Here is a 26,682-nt window from a genome sequence, read left to right on the forward strand (position 1 = left end):
TTCTTATGCAATTACTCGATATCTTTTTGAAAGTTTTGTTTGGTTTGTTTTGTTTTAAAGGGTGTTTTGTTTTAAAGTAGCTGCAGTACTATGGCATGGAAGAAACAGTATCAGAGGAGATGGGAATTCGATTATGCACAGAGATAAACACATGTATATCAATGGCACCCACTTTGTAGAATCTCACCCAAATTGCAAAAATTGTATTTCAGGACATATACAGATTTTTGCAGTACACATATAAGGAAGCAAGAAAGCAAAGTAAGACAGTGAGTGCAGTTAATCTAAATAAACTGGTAAAAGAAACAAAGCTTGGTAGGAGAGACACTTTTGCATGAATCTTAGAATTACTTCTTTGTTAAAGTTGCCCAAGTGACTTAATGGACCAAAGTCTGCCCCTTCCCCCTGCCTCCCCCCCCAACAATATCCGCTGCTTGAACAAAAGGTATTTTCACTCTCCATGAGTCTTGCTTCTCCAAAACCTGCAGTGAATTCTCTGTGAGAACATCTGTTTTACTGATGTAAACCAACTATCACTGTATTGGACAAGTGATGCAGAGCTGATCAACTCTTTGTAATATTCATGTCAATATAACACTCCAGTTCTTCTGCAAACTGACCTTCCTATGCAGAAGGTGGACTTGGTTTGGTACCTTGGATTTTGAGCGATGGAGAGTGGAGGAATGCTACCCTTCTTTCACTGCATAGCACCATGTTTTCAAATTGTTTGCTCCGTTCTCCTTTACCTGCAAAAAATTATTCATTTCCCTTTCTCTGTCTCTACAGCAGTTTTACAGAAAAGCATTGGGAGAGACCAGTATCCGTCATAAATGGCTTTCTTGGCTGGCTTCAGCTCTGAAGAATCAAATGTACAAAATCAAGGCTGGCTTATTTAAACTCCTCCCCAGGGAGCAGTTCCACAGCTTTACCTAGCTTGCAGTTCCTAGAGCATAAATGAATTCAGGCTGCATTAACTACACATTTTCTTGAGCTGTATTAATATGGACAGTGAGCAATTGTGGGATGTGTGGCAGCATGATCACACATATACAGAAATACTTTGGCCATTTACTCCATCAGGGGACATACACTAGCCTGCATATAGCAAAAACGATGTTTGCCCTGGAAAAGGATGCCCGGAGGCCCTATGTAACACGTCCTGTAGTTTTACATTGAAATGCGAGAATGTGAGTATCAACTGGTAACACCCTAAAATCATAAGGAAGACCCATAAAATAGGATAGTCAACTAGTGTCCATGGGAAAGTAGAGGAAGGTCTGGATTCGGTAACATTTTAGGACTCCTCAGGGGCAGCAGCTGTTCAGTATTTTGGAGAGTGGTTGGTCCTCCCAGCAGTTGGCCTAAGCTGCTGCTGCTGCTTCAAGCATTTCAAGGGTGAATCTCCCTGCTGAGCAGTTTTAAGGGAATGACATCAGGAAGGTCACTTAGCTCACCATGTGCCTTCCCTTCTGCTGTCACGTGGGCTCAGTTCCCTGTGCAGCTAACGGTGAGACAGGGAAGAATCAGATTTAATTCATTCCTCCTTCACCCCTCCCCAGCCAACAAGGCAGCTGCCTAAGTATTTCTGCAGTGCGTGTAGCTTCAGGTTTACTCCTTTTTAGGCAGTGACTTAAGGTGGGATGATTGGGAGGGAATCCAACACCTGACCTTTCCTTCAGTTCGTCCAGGAGAGATCCTCTCTTCCATCCCAACAATTTCATAGCTCATCAGGTGGTTTTCCTATTACCCATTGAACAAATAATCCTTTTCCCCTTTTCAGGATCAATATCTAGGAATATTCACTTCACCATCCATCCTGTGCCAGAAATCCTTTGAATCGTTTTCAACTTTACCCTTAGAGGTAGCTGAAACTTTGGCTTCCGCAGACACCTCTCCTCACCCTTTGCAGGGCATTTCCTTTTGCTGAAGAAACTGATCAGATGTGAAGATTTTTCTTGTGATTAAATGCGATTTCTATGTCCCTCAACACTGAGTCTTCAGCTGTGAAACCTATGAGATCTACAAACACACACATATATATCTACATCTATATATCCACAGTTAAGTTGTTGTACTAAAAGAACAGAGGAGTTGGACTGGAACAACCGACTGGAAAATCTCCTGTATTAACTGAAAGACAGTGCAGAGCAGAGATAATATGATCAAATTTTAAAACTAAAGCAAGTAAAGGGCTGAGCCCAGCAAAGACTTTGGCAGGTGTTTAGCTATAATTTCTCCGTTTATTGCTTACAGTCTTCTTCAAAGCCAGGAGTGTCTCTGACCTTGTGCCTATAATAAAGGCTATGTGTGATGGGCTTCTAGAAGTAACTCATGTAATTTCTCTTGGGCTGTACAATAAAAAGGCACATATCTGGAAATATTACGGTCACATTACACTAAAAAATAAATCTGGGATTCATGATCACTCAAAATGACCAAATGATTTTCTCATCATAATGATTTTCTCATTCTAAATATGGTTTTAAATAAAAGGGCTCCATCATGTTTCCAACTTTTTATTTATTTTTATTTTGAATTATAAAGTAAATGTCATTATTTAAATAGTGTGTTTCAATCAGGAGAGAAAAAAACCTCAAAGCCCAAAATCATAGGAGGAAGAAAAACTTTAACTATTTCTGCTGACATAGTACTGGCAAATACAGCTATCTCACAATCATAATGGAGATTAGTAGAGCTGGGTGCGCATATTTGTTATGGATCAAAGATAGGATATAGTGATTAGAAGAATGACAATGCTTTCAACACTCACAAAGGGACTGAATGTGTGATTTATAATACTAATTCCACAAAACCTTTCTATGGCTGCTTACTGCACAAGGGATTCAATATGGATTGATCACTGAAAAAAAAAGCATATTTCCTTCAGCTCAGCTGGATCAAACCCTTGCAACTAACCAAAAAGCTTTTCAGTATTGACACTCTCTGATTTAAGAGATTATTTCCGCCCTCACCTGTTTACTCCACTCTTCTGCTACAGATTACAGTCCCCACAGTGTAACATCTGAGAAGTTTTTGTGCTACATTCCCAGTGGCCATACTTCACAGTTCAGTATTTTAGCTTATAATTAATTGATTTTCTCTGAGTATTTATGGCCATTTTATATATATACGTGGCAGAAATATTAAAATAAAGATGTTGATGCCCTGAAAGAGCAAACAGTAGCCTGTAGCCTGAGAATACATACCTCTGATTTTCTATTTACTAGCAGTCAGAAGCAGAGACTCAGTTACGAATCTGCCACTGGTTCTACTAGGGGACTTTGGAAAGTCATTCAAACTCTCTTTGTTCTAGCTCCTGGTCTCTAAAATTGGATTATGCTACTTGGGCATCATGGTGAAACTGTATTTGTAAATATGCTGTTATCCTTGCTAGAACTATTGCATTGGTGAATAGTTTTGAGCAAGTGTACTGCCATTTTGAGGCAGACTAGACTAGTGCTTTGGCTGGAGCACACTGAAAGGGAGAGAGCAGCATCCCCCAGCAGGGCTGGGGGGCCTTTGGACTCTTTCCTGTGAAAAGAATTTCACAGCCAGCTGGAAAAGGATACCAAGGCGAGGCTCAGCATCTAGTGACAAACTAGATGTAAGCCACAGAAGAACTAGCAAAGCAGTTATGCTCTTACTTTCATTTTTCCTTTAAGTAATCGCTATTCAGTTTTCCAAGGACTCTTTCTGTCATTTTCTGGAGAGCCCATACCAGGCTGTACATATTTCATATGCATCATGCTGTCCTGATTCCCGATTGCCTAGATGAAGGTGACTATTGGAAGCACCATTAATTCCTCCTGACTGTGCTCCAGTTTCCTCCCAAAGCCTGTGGGACACTATGTGTAGCTCAGTCTCATTCCAGCATGAACTTGGATCATGGCAATGATGTGCACTGGGGGTGGGACTTCCTACATGGCGTGGACTCAGCCAATTTAGGAGAAAAGAAACTGCATTTTCAACTTTCTCCAACCAACTAAACAATTTTTTAATAATCGCTTTTCTTTCTAAAAAGAAAAAAACCCTTCCTTGTAACATTAACAGACTAATAACTTAGATGATACAATTTATGTGGTATTAGAAAGCTTAGTGATCTGGTGATGCTTAATTAAGAAAAAATAATAATGTGTACCCAGGGACTGAACTTGCACAAGGTTTTCCAAATCTAGACCCATTTGCTAAGTATAAGGATTCATCTACTGATTAAATTTTGGACTTTGCAAGCTACAGAGATAGGGCTTAACCTGTTTAACTAAATACTTAATGTTAATAAAAAAACACCTTTAGGCTTCAAGCATCACTGTGATCATTAAGAGAGGGGCACACGCTAATAATACCTGAGGAAAGGGGAAAATGCGTTCCCTGTTTTCCTGTGTATCAGAGACAAGAATCTCTGCAGCTGTCATCTCTGGAGCTCAAGCTGAGTATCCAGAGGATATATTGGCAACACTTAACTCCTGGAATGACTGCTAAGCAATGTGTGTGGTTTAGTAGGGGAAAAATATAGCATTTGGGATTTAACTTGACATCAGCTCCCCTTGAGTGCTTACTCTCTTTGCTTACAAGACCTAGAGTCTGAATGCTGTAAAACAGGAAACATTTATGAACCAAGGCTTGAACCTTTCTTGCAACATAACTACATTCTCCAGAAGCCAGCCCCTGGTCTGCTGCAAGCAGAACTGACAGACAACAGATACAGTAAGATAACACAGCATACTCATTTCCCATTTTACCACAACTATTAAGCTAAAGAGGAAACCCATGTCTAAGGATTTTTCCTTCTTCCTAAGATTTTTTTGATGCAAATCCTTCTTGCCATTCAGCAGCTTCTTACTGGAACTTCCTGATGCAAATACCTCTTCACATGCAGGGCCTTTTCTTCCACGTCCTACTGTGACTCCTGCAGAGAGGAACTGTTCTAGGTAAAAGAAATTGTTGAGGCTTTACTTACTGTTTAACTAGTTTGAAACGAATCTGTTCCCTAGGCTTACAACCGCATTAAACTGCTAATAGGATTCATCTTCAATGAGGCAGTCGAACACTTCATTCCTGTTCTGAACTGCTCTAATGTCCCGGACAGCTAACGGAAATATTTCAACACAGATCAACTACTTCATATTCCACCTTCTGCTCCTCCAACTACTCTGGGATTCCTGCTAGAGAGAGGGAGAAGCAAATTAGACACCAAATAGATAGGCTTCCTAGGGCATATTACAGGGCTTTAATCAGTTTTCTTGCTATCAGAAGAAGAAAACCTGCTATTAATTGGGATGTAATGTGACTGCTAATGAGTTTTTCATCTTCAACAAGTTTTTAGTTGCATTAGCAAGCTAAAAGTTGGCCATCTAGCCCAGTGTAAGAAGCATTGTTTACAAGACGTACACTGGCTACCCCCTTAAACTCCAGGAATACAATTAGGTAGGGGAAGAAAAAGCTACAAAGCTGCAGCTGAAAGCTACAAAGAAAGGCGAGGATAATAGAAGACATTTGCCTGTTAGATCAGTGGAGCCTTTCAATCAGTTGAGTGTCATATTTGAATCCAATATATGCAGTTAGGACCCTACAGTTCCTTGTTATTGCATGGGTGTTTGGAGACTCAAACTGAAGAAAAAAAAAAAAGACTTTATTTTTACCCACCATAAGAGACTTCAGTGGATTACAAGCATAATTTTGTTGCAGTTGTAACAACTGTTGCAGTCCAGAGATTCATGGAAATTCCAGTGCTTTGAGTTCAGATTATATGTGGGAAACTTCCCCCCCCTTCCCCCCTTATTGCTATAAGCTGCTTCTCTTTACCCGTGTTCTAGACAACCAGCCTTCTTGGGAATCTGGTCAATGTGACCTTGTAGTTTTGTGCCATAGTTATGACCATCTTGATAGATTCACTTTGACTTTTCACATTTTCTTTTAATTTATATGTTCATTTTTTATTTTTCCTGAAGTCTGATGATATTTGGTACATGTTATTATCCCTGTATTTGTTGGACACTGAAATGGTCTTGTACTTTCCTGGTCCACTTATACTTCATACTTCATGTATGAAAAGAACTACTGTTAAAATTTAACTTTCACTAGACAACTGTCAAATATATTTGATACCTCTGTTCTCTGAAGGACAGACCAGTAAAACTGTAAGACACGGAGTCAGGATTCCTCTCAGAGAACTGGTTTTAAGACTTTTTGCTCACATTAGTACTGCAAAGCTGGTCGGTTTATGGAGTCTGAGATGGAGTCTATCCTGTTGCAGGCAAACCCTAGTATTGTAAATAAAATCCCGATAACAGAAACTTTATTGATGATGATAAACGAGCCACACACAGCTGAGTTGGGCTTTCATCTCCAAGCTGACTCTTTGACAGTTAGGAAAATTAGTTTGACAGGAAAAATGCATCTGTAATTACGTCTAGGAAGCGGCTGCATTGCACGGTACACGAATTCCCAGCGATGCCATTTTTACACTTGGTTTTCAGGGCGAAACTTTAAAGAGCCCGCGACTGACAGCAGAACAGGGGTTGCCATACACAGAAGCGAAACAAGGCAAAAAATGTACAAAAGACCTCGCCCACACCGTGCCCTTCGGAAACCCGGGGTTCAGCTCGAACCTTTCTGACGACCTCCCCGGAGGACGCTGAAACTTGCGCACCTTCAGATACAAGGTCACTCAAGGGAGTAAGTTCTCACCAGTGCCTCACACGTAAAAGACTCCACGTCCCCGTCTCCCACGGGGAGGGAGGGTGGGGAAATCACGCGTGCCGCCTGCGTGCCAGCGTGGAGCGCGCCGGGACACCCAGCGTGGCGTGGCCCCAGCCGGGCCCTCCCCTCCGGCAGGGGGCGCTCGCTAGGGGTAGCAGCGGGCGCTGCCCGCTCTCTCCCCCAGGAGCCTCGTTGCTCGGTTACGGAGCGCGTCCTTCCCCTGCCCGCCGGCTGAAGAGGGAGCGGCGGCGGCGGCGGCGGTAGCGGCGGCGGCGGCTCCTCCTGGGGCTGCGGACCCGGCTTGTCGTCGTCTCCGAGGCCGCCAGCGCCGTGCGGGGGGAGACTAGCAGCCCTCCTGCGCGGGGCCTGTGTCGGTGCGTGGCGGGGGCGCTGCCCCTTGCCGTGCCGTGCCTCTCCTGCCGGCGGCCCGGCTGCGGGCGCTGGGGGCTGTCAGGCTGTGAGGTACTTTTCTGAGGGGAGGGAGGCCCTTTGCCTGTTCGAGGGGGAGAAGTGGGGCTTGGAGGGGCTCCGAGGTCACTGGTTTTTGTAGGTGGAAAGCTTTTTGTGGTTACTTCGAGAAAGCGTTGAGCTTTATCCATTCTCAGTTTTTTCTCTCTTGTCAGTTTCTGTCCAGCTCCCAATTTATGCTCCCAAAGATAGAAACGGTTCAGTTGTTTCCTCAGGTAAAATGCCAATAGCCATTGCTGGTGCTTAATTATACACGTTCAGAACAGTCTTGTTAAAATCAATGGGGCCCTTAGCAAAATGAAGTAGTCTTTGCAAGATTGGGTTCTGTGTTGGTATATAAAATACAAAAACTCATTTCTGTTTGAATTTACAGGCTGCATACAGTAGGAGAAAATTGCTAGAAAACGTGAGCACTTTGGACTGAGTTATGTGGAAGAGCTGAATATGATTAAGGAACATGAGACTATATGCAGGGAATCTCAGTGGGATAGTCTGGAGATCAAACAAGCAATAGTTACTGCTCCTAGGAACGTGAGCATTTAGCCCTTATTGGAAGATTTAACACCAGATCAATTGCATCAGTTAAGAACATTATCCTCTCCAGAGGTCAAAGAGTCCACATAAGCCTGCCATGAATATAAATAAAAATATTCCTAATTAATTCATTGGGTGTTCTGAAGTTCACAGAAAGTAAGGATATCTTCTGAAGTAAGAGACATGAAAAAACAAACCCCTGATCTCAGGGTGATGACTCGAAGAAATAAATCTGTGGAAGACGACAGTGCTGACAAAAATGAGAGAAGTTGCTCTGAAAAAGTTAACAGAGAAAATGCCACTTGTAGTCATGAAAGTACGGTTGTAAAACTGCCTGTAATAGCATCATTTGCAGGTACCACTAAAAAAATTGTAATGGTCAAGCACCCAGCACCGCCTCAGAAGCCGAGTTACCGCAGGTCTAATTTTCATGTTGATAGCTCCCCTATCCTATTAGAAAAGACAAAAGCTGTTAGTGAAGTAAAGGATAGAGTGCGTATGCTACAGATGGATCCCCAGAATTTAAAAAGAGATAAAACTGAAGAAACAGATACTGTGATTAAAGATAGTGATGAATTTAGCTCTACAGATTCTGATACGAGTAAAAGCATTTCAAGAAAGGGAAAAATAACCAGGGAAAGCTGTAAGAAGAGTGGCAGAGTGATTTCAAAAGCAAAGCAACAAGATTTAGATGTTGAATTGGGAAGAGTGCTGAGAAAAGGAAGCAAGCAGCCAAGTGTGAGGTCTGCTCGAGAACAGTTGGAAGAGGCAAGTGATGTGACTAGACCAGACACTTCAAAAATATACGAGAAGAACTTCCAGCAGAGCAAACCTGAAGAGCCTACTTCCACACCAGCATTGCCTGTGAAAGTGGTTGCAAGGTCTATTGATGAAATAATTGCTTCCCTGCAGTCTACTTCTCCATCTCCCTCAGACCAGACGATCAAAGAACTCCTGGAGAGTGTTCTTGGCCAGAACTACAACATAAAAATGGAAGTAGGTGAACCAGAACAAGAGCAATATTTTTCTCTTGGGTAAATATTACTTTTATAAGAGTTGTATATTTTTTTTCCAGCTCCTACAATGTGTTACAACACAGAAGCCAGACAAAACAAATGGATAAAGACACTAATGTATCACAGAATATTCTTCACTGTTTCTTCTGCCATTTTTTTTGATGTCCCTTAAAAATGAAAATGATCCAATATCAAAATGTATTAAAACATAAGCTCTTTTGGGGTGGTTTTTTTTTATACTGCTTATAGTTGAATACATCTTTTCCTTTACTCTCCCTTTCCTTTTTTAAGATGACATATTCCAGTCTGACAGATGAAAAAGTGCATTAAATGCATTTGGGATATTGTTGGAAGTATTGCTTTTTTTAGTTATTGTTTAGCTTTTGAAGTCTTGATAAGACAAATTCTTTATTGTCACAGTTAGGTAGATTGTGTAAGCTGTGTAGTTGAAGAGAATCTCTTCAATTAATTACAGCAGGAGATAGCAGTAATACTAGGCATCAGGTAGATGCTACAGAAACCTTTCCTAGATTTTCACCAGAAGGTGGCTGATTAATTTAACTAGACTACTAACTTACTATCAGATGGCTCTTTGTCCTCTCTTAGCAAGACACATACTTTTGTTCTAGTTCCAAGAGGGCTGAAGCTTATGTCACAAAAATCACTATCACACTTGGTATTCATGCTAGCACTTGTTAGGGATGCCATGAAATGAATAGACCCATGGAGGGTGAACTACTCCTTTTCAGCAGCAACTGCCTCTGCAAGGAAGTATGGAAGACTGATGAAAAACATATGAACGTGTGTTTTAGGAGATGATAAAGAACGTTGTTTCCCACAACTATCAAAATGCTACCTTTTATGCTCATAGAGTATCTCTCATAGAATGTAAGTGTAGTACCTTACATTCCCTTAATGTGAGATTGACTCTTTTGATTAAATACAAAAATTAGGAGAAAAAAGAATCCTGAACTGAGTTAATTTAAATGTGTAAGTCCGTGAGCAGCAATAGTCTGAAACTGCATTTCCGGTAGATTTATGTCCTCTGATTTGATTTTCTCCTGAGAGCTGTTTGTGTGGTTGAGGCATTCACAGTGTCTCCCACTCTCTCTATATTTTCTGGTGTATTTCAATTGGGATTGAAATCAGAGAGGACTTTCCTCAGTGTGGCAGCATTGAGATGATCCTTCTTCATTGCTTGACTTGTATTTTAGGAATGTAATAATTTGGGACTGTTCTCTTTGTCTGGTTGAAATTTGCCAGTTGGTTACAAAGATACTTCAGGCAGATGGGAAGAGGGCTAGAGAAGATCCTGGACCTGGAAAACCATTTCTTCTTCAACTTACCAGAAATAATTATTAGTGGTCAGTAACATGTGCTGAGTTGCATGGTTTTTCTTACTCTTTTATAAACATGTCCTATGTTCTAGGTAAGATTTTCAAAGTTTGGCCTCTAGCAAGTCCTGATACTCTAAAATTGAAGAGAACTGATTTTCTGTTGTTTGTAGCGGGAGCTGCTGGGCTCTGAGCTTTGAAAAACTGACCTCTGGAGTACTGTGACGTTTAATTCTCTATTTCTAAAACTTACATCAATCAGGTTCAAAATAAAATGAAAAATTGAACTTGGTGATGAATTTCTGGTCCAGTTGTTTGTTGTTTAATGTTTTTTTAGGTATGGACATTATGGACATTAGTGAGGATGAATGAGACCCTTGCTGATTACTTTTTTTTTTTTTCCTTAATCAAAGGCATTTGCAGCAAGTGTCTTTTGAACTTAAGTGACCTTATAAATAGGATGAAGACTCTAGCAGTTCTTTATTATTATTATGCATGGTTTATTTACTTTACACTGAGCTTCAAGGCTTGCCTTCTCTAATGAAGTAAGAAATGTATTCTTTTAAATGAGATAGAAATACCTAGGAAAAGAACAGAACTACTAAAATGAAAACAAGCTGTCAGAATTAAATGTGGTTTTCATTTCTTACAAAAAAAATATTCTGTTCTCTTTATCTTGTTCTTGATCTTGCATTAATGATTGGTTAGCATTGATAGCTTATGATATTGCTGTGGGGGCTGAGCCTGTTTTTCCCCCTGCATCGAAAAGAGCATTATCTGGGGAATGGAATGCCAGCTCGGTGGGACATTAGTACTTAGCTCTGTTTCCTTTGAGGGAAATCAGTTATGAATAATGATTCCTACCACATTTTCTGTTAAAAAGTAGAATTTTTATTATAAGAATAATATAATTTCCAATGCCTGGAGTAACTTTGTTGCCTTGAGGCTTGTTGCTACCCCTGAAGTATATTGAGTCATTAAGTTATATGTTGGATTTAGTATCCATAGGAGGGTGTTTATATTCATTTCAGAAATGCATTTTCTTGGTATTCAGCTTGATGTTCAGCTTTCTTGGTGATGAACCTGCAGCTCATCTTTAGTTAGTTACTGTTTTCAGCAGATCAGTTCTTTGGTACCTCAGATGAGCTTGTGAGGGTGGTAACTAAATGAACAACATTTTTGTTCTTGAAAAATAACATAAAATTTAAATGCTTCTGTTAAACAAGGACGATACAGTGCACCATACTGGCAGCAAGCCAATGTAAAATATACTTTAGTTTTAAAAAAAACTTCTCTAGCTCTTGTCAGCTAATCTCAATAGTGAGGCCTTGAGAAGTTTTTCTCTGTAATGCATTAATACTCTCTCGAAAGTGGTTTGATGGAGACTAATTATTGTTAAAATTCAAGATGAGATAGACTTGTATTTGCTTTGTATCTGTAAGCAAATACAAACAAGTATTTTCTCATAACTTTACAGTATCTCACTTATTATTTGCTCTATACGTTCTTTATATTTCAGCTGACATGAAAATTATGCAACAGATCATATACTGCTTTCTGATAAAACAGTATTTTTAAGAGGCTTATTGGAAATATTTCATTCTTTTCCCTTTAGGTGCTATAATGTGTATTCTAAGTGTCATGGAAATGAACAAGAGACTTCAATTTATTTCATTTAGTTCTCTCTAAGTGGTGAAAACCCTATCTTTTCCTATTGGTTTTCTTATTTTCTGCTTACAGGTGGCTCGTGGAATGTTCTTCTCATGGTTTTAGCATCCATTAAAATGTAGCTAAATCAAGACCATGATGCTTTTTATTATAAGTTTGCTATTACATTATTAATTCAGGAAGCACACATTATTGACTATGCTCAACACGGTTAATCATGGCAAAGGCTATGGCACTTCCTGCCACTTGCTGAAGGGAGCCGATCAGTCTTCAGGGGTGGACACTACCACTCCTGGATACATGAAAATTTTTTTCTAGAAGAGTTAACTCATATTACTTTAGTTTTTTTTTTTAAAAAGATGTTTTATTTTCATAACATTGCAAGAAACTGCCTAGGGAGAGATGTTGGGTAGATGGTTTACATGTGTGGACTTCTGAAATCTGTTTATTTCTTCAAAGTTACCAGTGCAAGTAACTAATGAAAAACAATCCAGTTGTGCAGTTTGTTACATTTTATCAACAATCACTTTCCAGTTCCTTATGATCATTAGGCCCACATCATTTATGCTTGTCTTAAAAATGCTACAGGCTTTATGGGGCAAGGACTATCTTTTTACCCTGAAGTCTAACAAAATGGGAGACCAATCCTTAGTAGGCCAGTAAGCTGCTGTTATAATATGAGAACAAACTGTTTTTAATCAGATAGATTGTAATCTCCCAGAGTTTCAAGCTTTGTCAAAGGGGTACAGGGTGATTAGCTATGTTTGTGTATAAATAATTTGTATAAATTCACCATGTTAAAAGAAAGTTTGAAAATATTTGTATGTTCACACATCTAGATTGACTTTGTTTTGTCGTTTATCAGGATCTTTTCTGCACTGGTGATAGAGACTTTTCTTGTCAAAACAGAGAGGAAAATAATTTATTTTAGTAGCATGTAACTATCAAATGAGGAATCAAAGAAATACCAGATGAAAATATTTAAGTAAGATAAATTTAGAGGTAATTATTAAAAAAACCCAAACCCAAACAACAACAAAAATCTTAATTTTCTGTATGTCAGGACTCACAATGAGTCTTTTCAGCTACAAAGGATACCACAGACATACCAAAATGACTGAAAATGTTAAAATGGTTTCTAATGAATTATCAAGGTGCTCGGGTACCTAAATAGTTTTTTACACCTGCAGGAGGAAGGCTATAGCTAATAAAGCTGTTTTTTTAAAGGCGCAGTAGAAGTTTCCATCACAAGGTTAAAATATCAGTGCAGGAAACAGCTTCCTCAAGAATGGGCAGAACACTCAAGAACAGATTCCCATAGGAATTAAGAGTCGCCACAGTTCTCAACACTTTTATTTCCCAGTTAGATCACACCTCTTTGGCCTTGTTTTTGTTAGTGCAAACACACAGCCCATAGTACATATGTAGACAGTACACATCATTTTATTAAAATAACACACTAGCATTGTGCCTGTGATTCTCCCATGGGGAGTAGACAAAAGAGAAAACACTGCACCCAACAAAGGAAAGTGTCCTGGTTTCGGCTGGGATAGAGTTAATTTTCTTCTTAGTAGCTGGCAGTGCTGTGTTTTGGATTTAGTGTGAGAATAATGTTGATAACACACTGATGTTTTAGTTGTTGCGAAGTAATGCTTCTCCTAAGTTAAGGACTTTTCAGTTTCCTATGCTCTGCCAGCAAGCAGGTGTACAAGAAGCTGGGAGGGAGCAGAGCCAGGGCAGCTGACCCGAACTAGCCAAAGGGATATTCCATAGCATAGAATGTCATGTCCAGTATATAAACGGGAGGGAGTTGGCTGGGAGGAGTGGATCGCTGCTTGGGCATCGGTCAGTGGGTGGTGAGCAATTGCATTATGCATCACTGTTTTTTTTCTCAGGTTTTATTTCTTTTTTTTATGCTTTTTTTCCCTTTTTTTTGTTCTATTCCTTTTCATTACTACTATTATTATTATTGTTAATATTGTATTTTATTTTAGTTATTGAACCGTTCTTATCTCAGCCCACGAGTTTTACCTTTTTTCCCAATTCTCCTCTCCATCCCACTGGGAGGGGAGAGGAGTGAGGGAGTGGCTGCGTGGTGCTTAGTTGCTGGTTGGGGTTAAACCACGATGGAAAGCAATCACATAACATGTACAGGTGTCTAAAATGAAATTAAGATAATATTTGCTGATATAATTCTGTTGGTTTTGACAGAACAGGAAAATTAATATGTAAAATTGTAATTTACATATTATGCAATAATTTAGAAACGTAAGTTGATCCAGTCTGGTTGAATGAAAGGCTTTGTGAAAATTTCTCTGTGATTCCATGAATAGGATAATAAATTGCGTGGGGAAATAATTACAGTCAGCTAAGATGGACTGTAATAACTAATAGTCCATGGTAATCACCATGTTTGAAAATACACATGTGTTGCAAAGAGGAGGAAAGTTGTTTGGTATAGCTTGGGAAGATAATGCTGAATCTGTTCCTTTTAGTCTGAGTTGTTACTACATTTCTCTATTTTAGTTCCTTGCTCTCATGGTGATGAAAAAAATATGTAATATGAATTGTTTTTTTTCTTAAGCTGTCTTTTCTGTCAAAGGTAGATAAATTACTAAGGCTTTGGTTAAAAGCAAAACACCAACATGTACAATCTTCTGCAAGGCCATAGCTTTTTATTGCTTTATAGTTTACATTTTTGGAGTAGTATATGCATCTATCACTTTGTGTTGGCCTGGAGACTCCTTCTTTTTTCCTTTTCATTTTCTAATATGCAAGGAAAAAAATGTTACAGCTCATAATATGCTTCTTACTTGGTATTAAAGTTAAATGCAAAAAATCCTAGGCATTAAAAAAATTAGTATTTTTAGGTTGCTTGGAGGACAATACACTCAATGGAATAAAAATTCTACTGTGTGGAAGATTCTTACACTAAAAGAGCAAATGGACATTTGCAGTGCCAGCAAAGGATTTTTTTCATGATGTGACAGACTGTTGCTAACACATATTCAACTGATAGCTTTAATGCATTCTTGCATCAGCTTGTGGCTCTGAAATATTTTCCCCAGAAATATTTAACATTGCTGCAGCAGTTTTAAAGAACTGCATTCTAAAATGAAATGTAGTTTAGATGTGCTACTTCTGTTTGTTACTGTTATCTTTAAAACTTGGTTCCTCACGCCAGTATATGGCACAAAGGGTAAAGTACGTGTGTGCCGAGTTACGTACATGCATGCTAACCAGGTGCTTAGAAAGCACACTGTCCTTAAAACTACCATCTGTTTTGAGAATTGTTGCTGCATTTTATTTCTGCTTTTTTCATATGGATATCCTGTAATTAAAAGGGGACTTGAACTGTTCCTTTGACGAGAAGGAATAGTATGTCTGGGAACTAAGAACAAGTTCAAATTTTGTAGTAGCTTTTCTGCTAGTGGAGCAATTATAATTTTCTGCTGTGGAGAAAATGATTAACTGAAAGTTGCACTCAGCTTTTAAAGTTCTCTACTATAAGCAGTTCCATGGAGGATTTATTTATAGTAAAGAGTTAAGCATGTGTGTAAATGTTTGCAAAAGATGAGCCTAAGATCACTTGTCTCTGAACGTACTTGTTGCTTTCAAACTAATTTGTGTAATGAAGACCCAAACTTTAATTTATGCATATATATTGATTGGATGTTGTTTTGTTCTGTAAATATTATTAAAAATAATATTTTTTTTAGCATTCTTGTTTGACAGTAGCTTTCTTCTCTTGCTTATACAACAGGCACCAATTGAACATGAGGAAATAAAAACTGAATCTCAAGTCCTGCCAAGTTTTCACCAAGCAAGCCTGGTAACATTCTGCATTATCTAGGAATGTTAAAATATAATAAGTTAATAGTGCTTCTATTTGCTTGCAGAGTTGTTAAGATAGGTAGTTCATATTTTAAACTGATAAAACTGGGAAGGAAATGAAATAGTCCTTGAAAACATTTTGGTACTTCATAAATCATAAGTACACCTTTATTTTTCTCTCTTTCCCTTTTGTGTCTCTTCATTCCTTTTCTTATGGGGTTTAATTCTCCAACTGCTGGTTATAAAGAATTTTGCTTTTATTAAGTAGCATGCCAATTAGGGCAATGGAATCGTAAGACATTCATATATATATATTAGTGCCCATCATTCTATGCCTTTCACTCAAACTGTTTTTAAAATTTAAATATTTAAACTTAGATATGTTTGGGGGATTGTTTAATGTTTAGAGGCATTAATGATTTATTTGCTTTAAAGGATGATAGATCTCTTGATATAAATTTCTGATGTATGTTTCTTCTTACATTTTGGAATTTCTTCTTACAACTGCAATTTTTAGAAGAAACAGACCAGATCTTTGATAAGAAATATCTACAAGTATTATTATTTGGTGTCAGTCATTGTAGGTCCTTTGCCTATTACTGTATTTATTTTTGGAAATCTAGTTAGCTGTTGAGGAAATATTTGGCTTAAGATAAAATTGATACAATGTTCTTGGTGCTTCATAAAATGCATGGATGATGAAAGAATAATTGCATATAATAAATATTGTACTGAATTACGTGTCAGGGAGCACAAAAGTAGTGTTTTAAAAAAAAATATTGTACATTCACCTCTTACATTGATCCCACCTCCCACCCCCTTTTCCCTCAGAAGACACCAGTAGTTCAGAAAGAATCTCAAGCAGCAGAAAATGAATCTCGGCCTAAAGATGAGCTGTTAACGTATAATAAGCAGGTGAAGGAGGTAAGCAGGTTTAGTGCTATTGTGAGATAGTATTAGTTTTCCCATGCTTAAGGTTTTGATGCTTTAGAGCATACAGAGGTCTGCAAGCTGTTTCCTTACCACCTGCCCTTTAAAAGCTTTTCTATAAAACAGGTCTTCATACTGGTCTTGCAGCTTAAGGTTAGAGGAAAAAACAAATTAAGGTTCATTCGGTCAGATGTTGGGTTAGGCTTTTCTTTATGAGATTGCAAAGAAGATTACAAATGAAACAACGTATAAATAGAATCCTAATCTACATTTAACAAGTGGATGCCTTCCTGGAAAATGGCATAATGCTCAATATCCTTTTGGTTTTGTGATATTTCACACATCACAAAAACTGTCATTAGGATATCAACTCTATAAAGCTTAGATTTTTAGTAGAGAACATGTATCAAGTTTATAGAGACTACCACAGAGGACAAATTTGTTGCTAAGACCAAATAATGTCTTTTCCCATATGTTGTCAGTTTCTAGTGTTCTGGTATTTCAAGGCTATAACCAGATACTAAAATAAAACTAACTTGGTTCCTTCTGCAGCTTCGATGTAAATTATTACTTTGCCTAAAGTTATTATATATGCTTATTGTAAAACAGAATAACACTATTATTACGTTTACCACGGTTTGATGAGAAGGACAACCAAGAATGGGATATGTTTCCCCTAGGCAGTGTTATATGCAGAGATACCAGATAGCCTTGGCCTAAACTGAAATAAATGAGATGAACACAAGGTTGGATAAGCTACATGGGAAGACAGATACAGGTGTTGAGAAGAAGGAGATAAAGGGACCAAAATGAAAAGAGGATGACACACACATGTGGGATGCTTGTTGATGGCCCAATATTTGCGAGTATGTTGTTTCAAGGTCTAGTCATCATAAGGCAGAGGTCTAGTCAAAATGAGAAATCTTCTGAATGTCTAAGGGCCTTGCCTCAGCTGCTTCTTCAGCTCCTCCCACTGACTGTAGTTTAGCCTTGATTGTGTCTCTTCAAGCTGCTTGGAGAAAGGGATAGAGAGTGGTAGGCATGCACCCAGAATTCTGGAGCATTAGCAACCAACTTTCCTGATCGGTTTTAGGATAGCCGACAACCAAAGATGCACACAGCTTACCCTGAAGAGCTAAGGGACAGGGGAGCTCTGGGAGTGAGTCACAGGGAGATGACAGAAACTCCACATCAGTCCTGGCACTGCATTCTGCAATGGGGCTACAGTAGACATGAAGTAGGGTCCTAAGTGACCTGGTGATGCTGGCCTGAGCAGTTCCAGTTGGCAGGCATTCTTCTTCAGCTAAGGATTCATATTTCCTAGCAACTTTTGTGGTAGCAAAATTATTTCTGTTAGATGGGTTAGAGTTCTGTTGAAGAAAATGGATGAAAATGAAATTATATTACTTTTTAAAAATTCTGCTAAATTAGAAAAAATATTGTTTTGAAATTTTCTGTACAATATTTGTCTGTCTATAGGTCAGAAATGTTTCTAATCCTTCAGTAACTGAAATCTCATGTGTCATCTGTACTTGGCTATAATGTTTTATATAATTAATATTAATAATGGTGTTTGCAGGTAGTTTTAAGAGTATACTCTGCAACATCAGTTGATATGTTGGCTACTAAACTAAATGTGCTAAATGATGTCTAAACAACACACAGCATGATGTCACTGATGGTAATTTTTATAATATTCAGGAATGTAGTAAGATTATTTATTACTTCTAAATGATATACCATTTGCCAACAGAACAGTTTCCCAGTTATCTAAACAGTACTGGGGTAGTGTGGTGATGTTTTTTAGACAGTATTATTTTGGGCAGCATGCCACTTCTGTAATGCACTAGTGGTATTGTTGCAACAACACCCATCTGTGTGTGTTCAGTGATCTTACAACACAAAGTAGTTCACAAGATTGGCACCTGAAAAGATAACATACATTTGGTTCTATTTAACACAAGTACTACATAACTTAAATATATTATTTAATTTGAAAGTGCATGCTTTCACTTTTACACATGGAAAAAATAATGAAGACAAAATTTTAGAAAAAGAAAGATAAATGGTTTTAAGAACCCATATGTATTAGCTAAATGCTCTATTGCATCCTTAGCAGAACTATTTCTATACAGAGTAATGGCAATGTACTGTATATTAGTATTTCTATAGAACAGTACTCATTGGCATGTTTTTGTGACATCTTATTTTTGAAATTATTTTGCTTTGCCTAGTGGACTGCAGGGCCCATGCAATTTCAAGATAAATTCATTGACTGTGCAGGTGAACTTGCAGATTTGGTTATACACAAAGCAGTCAGATGAAAAAATGCAGATATTTGCTTTAGTTATTCTAATTTTATGTTACATCTGTAACTGAATTACATAAATATTTTGAATAAAATGTGTGTTAGTTCACTGGTATTTCTACAAAGAAAATGAAATAAAATATGAGATTATATACATTTAAAATATCCATCTAATAATAAGTGTGTTGGCTCGTTCTCTGATTTTAAGCATAAAGGAACTCCCCTCTACTTAGTATAGTCTCCATAATTCATTAGCAAGAGTGTGTTGAAGTCTCCCTTCATAATCTGTTTCACAAAAAAGACGAGATCACAGAACTTTAGCTTCTGATTTTAAAATAGTAGCTGCTGTGATTTTAGTTTTGGAGGTTTTTATTAGCCATATTGGTGTCTGAGACATTGACAAATATTGTTGCATATCTTCTGTTACTTTGGATATCAGTTACGTGGCATTTTTTTCAAATTATTTGAGTATCTGTGCATTCCAAAAGCTGGTAATGGCAATACATCCAATCAGGTTACTTTTTTTCCTTTAAATTGGACAAGAGATCGTGACAGAAACATTTACTTGACATTCAAAACCAAAAATCATAGTCTTATATTTGGCTCATTTTAATGATACATTTTCAGGTAGACATATTACTTTCAAACTTTTCTGCATTCCTTATTTTTGTTAGCCTATTTTCTCTATATAAAATTTTGATTGCCTTCTCTGGTGAACATCAAATATCTGACTTCGGTCCTTCATATTTTTTCATGTATGTGCTGATATAAACAGTGCTGTTGGTTTCAAAAATAAACTAACGATATGAAACCATTTTAATTTTGAATAAGCCTTTTCAGAAGGTAGTGACTCATTTAGGTGTCTTCTACAGTTCTCAGTATCTTTTACTTGGTGATTAATGTACTTGTTTATGAACTATAAACTTCCATAATTTTTTTCATGCAGTGATTTCTTCTAAGAACTTAAATACTGCTGAAGTTATCAGTAGACATAGACATTGTGCCCAGTTATATTCTGGGAAAAATAAAGCATGTGAGTGGACAAAGAAGAGTAAAATCCTATGCTTTTGTGATTAATTTAACCAGATATGTGACTGAAAATCTTAATTAGAAAGGCATTTGGTTACAACAATTGTATTCTTCGGGTTCCTATAAACTAAGCTAGCCAGCCTTGCAGAAGTAATAACCCTGGTGTATCAGGAAGAGCTGGGCAAAAAAGTGGACTTACTTTTCATGTTGAGAGAAAATTTTTTCAAGACAAGGCACTTTAAAATTTGTTTTCCCCACTGTGTTGTTCTGTTTCTGTCCGTCTTTGTTATGCTATGATTATACTTCTTTGATTTCTTGAACCTGCTTTGTTGTGTTATGTATGCAAGCTTTTAAGTGGAGTTCAGAAGAATCCTTTTTATTGATGGCACTGCTAGTCTGTTGTAGGAAGATGTTTAACAGTTTGCAGGAAACAGAATTGTGGAATGGTTGAGGTTGGAAGGGACCTCTAGAGGTCATCACAATATGGAAAAAGCAGCACAAGGGTATAGATTCTGAAGCTGAGTTTTATGAAACAGATGGCAGACTTCTTTGGCAGACTTCGGTAGTTCCTTTTCCTTGCTGTTTCCTCTTGCTCCTGGATAACAGTAAGCTGCCCCCGACAAAATTTCTATGTGGGGACACTACAAAGGGCATCAGAGATTCCCTCAGATTAATTTCTGCCTTCTCTCCACACTTTTTTTTTTTTTACTATTTCTTTTCAACATGGATCAGTTATCTGATCTATTTCACAGTGTGAAAAAACAATTTTTGGCACAACTAAGCAGGTGGTGCTCTAATAAATAAGAATGAGCAGCTGCGGGTGAAAATGGTAGGAATTCCTTACATTTGTATTCCTGCTGAAGTTCCTGTATTTAAAAAACATAACCTTGAGGAAACTTGTCTAAAACCATCATCCTTTAAACTATGTGTATCTGTTTGAATTTGCTTAAAAATATAATACAAATTTTAGATGTTTCATGGTCTTCTAAGTTTAATAGTTCTGAATAGTAATATTGTGATTTTGATGCTTTTTTGATTATTCTCTTTGTAATATATTGAAATACACTCATCTTATACACTATTCAGAAATGCATTTTAGGTAGAGCACATTGGAAATTTTGTTTTGTCACACTTTTCTGCTTATTCTATATCCTGAATAGCTGTGGGTGCTGCTGTGATCTGTGTAGTGACAGTAGTTCTGAACTACTCTAATTTAATTGAATTGTGTTTTCTGATGGTCAGAGTTGCTTCTGTGCCATTGCTCCTTGTTCTACTCCAGAGTGGGTGTGAAAATATCCATGTAACTTATCAGTTTGTAACACTGTGTTTATCTTCTGTACATGAACATTTTAGGCTCCATCCTTGGATGTGCTACAGGTGGAAGGAAAAGCAATATCAAAAATTAAACCAGATGAAGTTCAGAAAAAGCTACAAGAGGAACATGACTTGCAACAATCTTTGCCTCCTCAGGCTTCAAATGTCAAGTAATTTTTTAATCTTATTTCATTATTATAAGAAAAATACTGAAAATATATTAAGTTATTAGTGCAGATCATGATACATAAGTTTGGAGAAGAAATAATGCCATCCCCCTAAATTTGGATCTGAACACTTGCAATTTCTCATCTAAATTATCAAGTTTAGTTTGGTATCTCTAGTTTTAATTTTCTATTTATCTCCTTGAAATAGTTCTGATTAACGGTTTTTAAAATCCAGAGGGCCTATTCAGTGCTGCTGTATGCAGATGAAACTTCTCTTGACTGCAGCAGAAACTGAAGTTGCTTATGTGGGGGCTGAATTTGTCCATACAATTCCAAGCATAATCTAATCAAAATAATTAAAAACAAACAATGGAAAATACCACAAATTTAATATAAGCAATGCCAGCTGTAAGTCATCATCTTTAAATAGAGAAGATGTATTAAAAATTCATTAACTTGAATTTGTATTACAGTCAGTGCTTGTCTGAAATTCAGATTTTACATGGAGAGCTGTAATTTAAGGACAACTGCTTATTACCTTGCTCTTGTCATATGTTGTATCTGTCATTCTGTAGTAGGAGTGCAGATTACAAAAGTAGTACAGATCGTGTCCTAATTTAACTGATCCTGTCCATCCCATGTCAAGTGAGACTCTTCAGTTTTATGGTCTTCACTGCTAATAAGATCTTTATAGATAGCTTTGTTTAGATGTACCATAGGTTGCTTCTTCACTTCTCTATTGAGAAAAGGGGGGGAAAAAAGAAGAAGCTTTAATTATTAGCTTTTGTTGTTCTTAGGGTCCTGAAAGGTCTATTGGATATAGAAGAGAGCCTTTTTATGGCAGGCCTAAAGTTTGTAAATGGATAATACTTTCAATTAAGTAGCTGAGAATAGTCATGGGAAAAGAATGCTTAAGTTTATGAAACAGTCAAATTGGCATTTAAGTGACCCTTTGCATGCCATTGCTTATCTGCATTGCTTAAAGATCATTTGGTTAGCAAGATTATATATTAAAACAAATAGTGTCAACAGACAATGAGTGTTTTACCTTCAATAAATACTTACTGTCAGATTATCAATGGTGCAGAAACTGCACGATTTTCTAAAAACCCCGTATTTAGTGCATTAAGTGAAGGTAATGTAGGCCACACACATAGTATTGTTTTTTCATGTCCTCTTTTTTCAAAGAATGATAAATAGTCTGTTTTAGGAGAATGTGTGCTGTAAAAACATTCACCTTTACCTGCAGCATGCCCCAAATATTTCAGTTTACATTGATAAAACATTCAGTTAGTTCATTCAATGAAATGATAAACTTCTATACAACAGCAGTAATAATAATGCAATTAAAATAACCTTAAAATTGTTTTTATTTAAATTAAACCACAAAACTTAGAGAAAAAGTTCCTAAAGAATTTTAAAATTATTTTGCCTGCCATCATTTACAAAAATCACTCCAAATGTTGTAAGTTCAAAGTTAAACTGTTTGCCATATATATATTTTTTTTTTAAATGGTGTGGTAATTACATTGCAGAGAAAGTGAACTGTGTTAGAGCATCCTGAGGTAAACTACTATAAACATTTCTGAAGATTATATACTCTCTATTGAGTTAAAAAAGCAGTGTGAAATATTTCTTTCTAATTTTAATGTGAACCACTTATTAAAGCACTGATCTCTGATTTCATACTCCAGAACAGTTACTTATTTCCATTTATGCTGTAAATGTATTCAATTAGTTAAAAAAAAAAAAAAAATCATCCTTTGCGTTAAATGGGGTTGCTGTAAGCATGCCTTAAATCCTAATCAGCCTCATGTATTGTGTGATTGAGTTGCTTTTCAAACTGGATATTTCATTTTTATGTTTAACTTTCACATTTTATTTCATAACCTTGACTCTGTTCTCATTCAGGCAAAAATGCCACTGATTTCAGTAGAGACTTTGGATTGTTAGATCTGGTGAAACTGTCTTGTTGAAGCATAAAGTAACTAGGCTCTTTTCTATATATTAAAGTTACATGGCCTGAAAAAAATTATTTTGAGCAGTTTTAATTAAAATAAAAAGACTTACTGACACTCTTTCCTGTTGGGTTGTCATGTGCCTATAAACTTAGGGACTCAAACTATATTAATGTAACGGAGATATATCTGGTATATACTTGATGTGATAATTTCTTGATTGTGAGTCAAATTTCTGTTATATTACACTGATTTTTGTGGTTTTTTTCTTTACATCTTTCACTTTTTTGCTGTCATCATTTTTCAGAAAACATAAGCAAATATAAAATATTATTTTTGTAACTTATTTATCATAACATTTATCATGTATTGCATGATAAATCAATCTTGTGTTTTTCCTTACTTCATTTTGTAGTTCTTGCTGATTTCCCCTTTATAATATCTGTTTATAACATAAGGTGTAGTTCTCAGTAAAACCAAAAACCAAGTTGTTGAAAGTGTCATTTTCTCAGGAGAACCTCAGAAAAATAGTTAAACCTGAAAACTATTCAGTGTAATTTCAAAGTGGAATTTGAACCATTTTCATTTGGGATTTTCTCTTAACATATGAAGGCACTGATGAACTTTAATTAAAAGTAGCCTGTATTTGGGGAGCCATTTCTGAGTTTTTTACATCTCAGACATATACTGCTCTTCACATTGTAACTGTCTGCACATTAGACATTTATTAACTTTGTAGAGTTCATACAGTAGCCGGAGACTGGTTTTAGAATTTGATCCATGGCCTGTGGAAGTCAATAGACTTTCATCACCTTCAGTACAACTTAGATTGGAGTTTTAAATGGTAGAATTTTGTAGTTATTAACTTTTCAAAGATAGTCAAAGACCTGGTGTTTCCTCTAAAATCAACAGCTGAATTGAAAAACCTAGGAAGAAGTTCAGTGATAGCATATCATAAAACTAATTCAAAGTTTTAAGGGTATTTACAGGGTACTCTGTCATGGGAGAGATTTTGCAGATGAATGTATATGTAACATTTTAACACAACATTTATTCACATACCCAATTTAAGCTGTAAATCTGCATTACTTGGTTTAAGTTTTCAGTGCAGCAAGTGAAAGCTTAAGTTAGGAAGGTAAAATTGTGACTACTGCATTTATTTTTTACTTTAAAATTATTACCAACACTTTAGCTTTTACCTGTTTTTCTTTTCTAAATTATATGATCTCTACTTTTAGTAGAAATTACCAGGCACTTTGTGCCAAGTATTTATGTTAGCAATTTATATCCTATGGTCTGATGTATGTCATGATGTTGTATTTGATAATCTATGTACTTCAGAATATAGAGAATGGATATCAAGATCCTTGATTTCTTTGTTTTCCTTTCTAGAGGTCAACATTATCCAGGCATTCATCATCTATGTACTGCTTTTCCTAGTTTTATATTGCCTCCTTATTTACAACTGGTTTCTAGAGTTTATCATACTTTAGACAGAAGAGGTCACAATATCTTATTTACAGCAGAGGACATGGACAATAAGGAGGAAGAACCAATGTGTTCCAAATATATTTATTTGAAAGAGCAAGCTGAAAGGAAAAGGTATGAACTTACTTATTTTCAGAGTTACTATGATTTAATTAATTTTGTAAGTTAAAGGATTATATGTTGAGAAATAACATAACATATTTCATGGTGTTTCAGTATTTAGTAGTTTCAAAGAAGTGGCAAAGAAAAAGATTTGAAAAAAATTGCCTTATTTGGTAGATGTGTTTTAAAATAATTAGAACAAGGATACTAAAAGGCTTGTATCTTGCTTAGAATGTAAAATGTATTGTTTGTTTTTAAAAATAAATTGCATTTTGTAGAAATTTTAAGTTATGTCATAATTTAGGTTATAAATATATGAATTTTTATACTTCATTCTACTCATGTGAGAGGTCCCATTGAAATAACAAGAAATACTGAGCAAATAGAGTAGGCTTTCTGTGAATGTAAAATTCTGCAATAGTAAAAGGTTTAAAGTACACACCCACTAGCCCTTTATCACAGAGACAATCTTACCTCAATCCTGATTCTACAAGCACTTAGGAATGAGCATAACTTTAAGTAATTGAGCGTAGTTCTGTTGAGCTCAACACATGCACAAAGTTAAGCAAGTACAGAACTGGGGCCTAGATAAACTTGTAGTCAAAAGTATTAATTGCATTTGTAAAAGGTAGTCATGTGATAACTGCAGGATCCTGCATCTTTAATGGATGAGGAGCTGAAGTAGAACAAAATGCATGAGTGAATTTTTCTGAGGTTGATGCAGCATGTAAAAAGAGATCTGTCAAAAAAATTGTTCTATAAGAATTAGTAAGGAAATGTAAATGGATTTTGGAATAAGCCTACTCAGTTTTATCATGTTATTATATTACCAATTTTTATATTTGATGGTAGTGAATTCCTAAATCTTTGGGGTTTTTATTCGGTTTTTTTTGGATGTGTTTTGCACTAAAATAAAGTGCATATGAATGAATATGAAGCATATTCTTTTTTCATTGCTTATTACTTTCGTGACATTTTTGCTTTTTTGTGCCTTTCTAGTTTATATAATAACGTCAAAAAGTTCAGAACTGGAGCCTTAATACTCTCAAGTTTTTCCTGATGGTTTTTCAGACTGGCAGTTTGCTACTTATAGTTTCTGTGTATCACCAGCTCCAGAAATATAAAATTATTGCTCATAAAGTCTGTAGTGATCTAAAGAATGGTAAAGTGGTAAATAAGGATAAGGCTAGGTCAGTTTTACAGGGCAATTTGTGTAGCTTGTTAACTTGGGCTTACTTGAAAAACATGTGTTTTAGTGCAGCCAAATGCAAGGTCATAAGGATAAGAATAGGGAATTAGGGTCATCCTTTGTAGGAAGGGAGATTGTATCCTGAAAAGCAGTAACTCTGAAAGGAGCTTTACAGTCTTGAAAGATAAGCCACAGAAGATGGCTGTGTAATACTCTCTGAACTTTAAATTAAACATGTTTACCTTAAAATAAAGGAGGTGAGACATTAGCAATAACATAGAAAAAAGTTTTGGGATTAGAAATATTATACAGAGCTTTTCTGTTCCAGGTAAATGCTCTAACAACTGAGATAGTCATGTCACCACTTGTTCTCTCTCTTGGCTGCATGACTTTTGCATTCTTTTCTGCTCAACAGCACAACTTCCTGTACCCAGAATGGTCGAATAATCTAATGGTGAGTGAGGTTTGAATCCTCAGATAAGCAACGAATTCTCATTTCCTGGCTCTATGCTTCAATAATGAATTATCATAAAAAGGTGGAAAGCACCACTCTGCCTTATTTCCTGTCTTACAAAAAAAAAAAAAATCACCTTACCCTTCCTTGAAAGAATGGATGCATCCACCCTTAGAAGAGGGCTCCATGT

General features: G+C 36.6%; 1 protein-coding gene across 1 annotated transcript in view; it reads left to right on the forward strand.

Moving 5' to 3' along the window:
• The first annotated feature begins 7,096 nt into the window (after nt 1-7,096).
• TTC6 (tetratricopeptide repeat domain 6) overlaps nt 7,097-26,682 on the forward strand; it is a 64,653-nt gene continuing 45,067 nt past the window's right edge. The window contains exons 1-6 of the mRNA XM_050897096.1: nt 7,097-7,161; nt 7,541-8,697; nt 15,483-15,551; nt 21,174-21,304; nt 24,652-24,907; nt 25,921-26,011. Of these exons, the coding sequence (XP_050753053.1) occupies nt 7,885-8,697; nt 15,483-15,551; nt 21,174-21,304; nt 24,652-24,907; nt 25,921-26,011 (1,360 nt within the window). The 5' untranslated portion in view covers nt 7,097-7,161; nt 7,541-7,884. The remainder of the gene's footprint in view (nt 7,162-7,540; nt 8,698-15,482; nt 15,552-21,173; nt 21,305-24,651; nt 24,908-25,920; nt 26,012-26,682) is intronic.

This window comes from Gymnogyps californianus, chromosome 5 (assembly GCF_018139145.2).
Source record: "Gymnogyps californianus isolate 813 chromosome 5, ASM1813914v2, whole genome shotgun sequence".
In the NCBI taxonomy this organism is placed as follows: domain Eukaryota; kingdom Metazoa; phylum Chordata; class Aves; order Accipitriformes; family Cathartidae; genus Gymnogyps; species Gymnogyps californianus.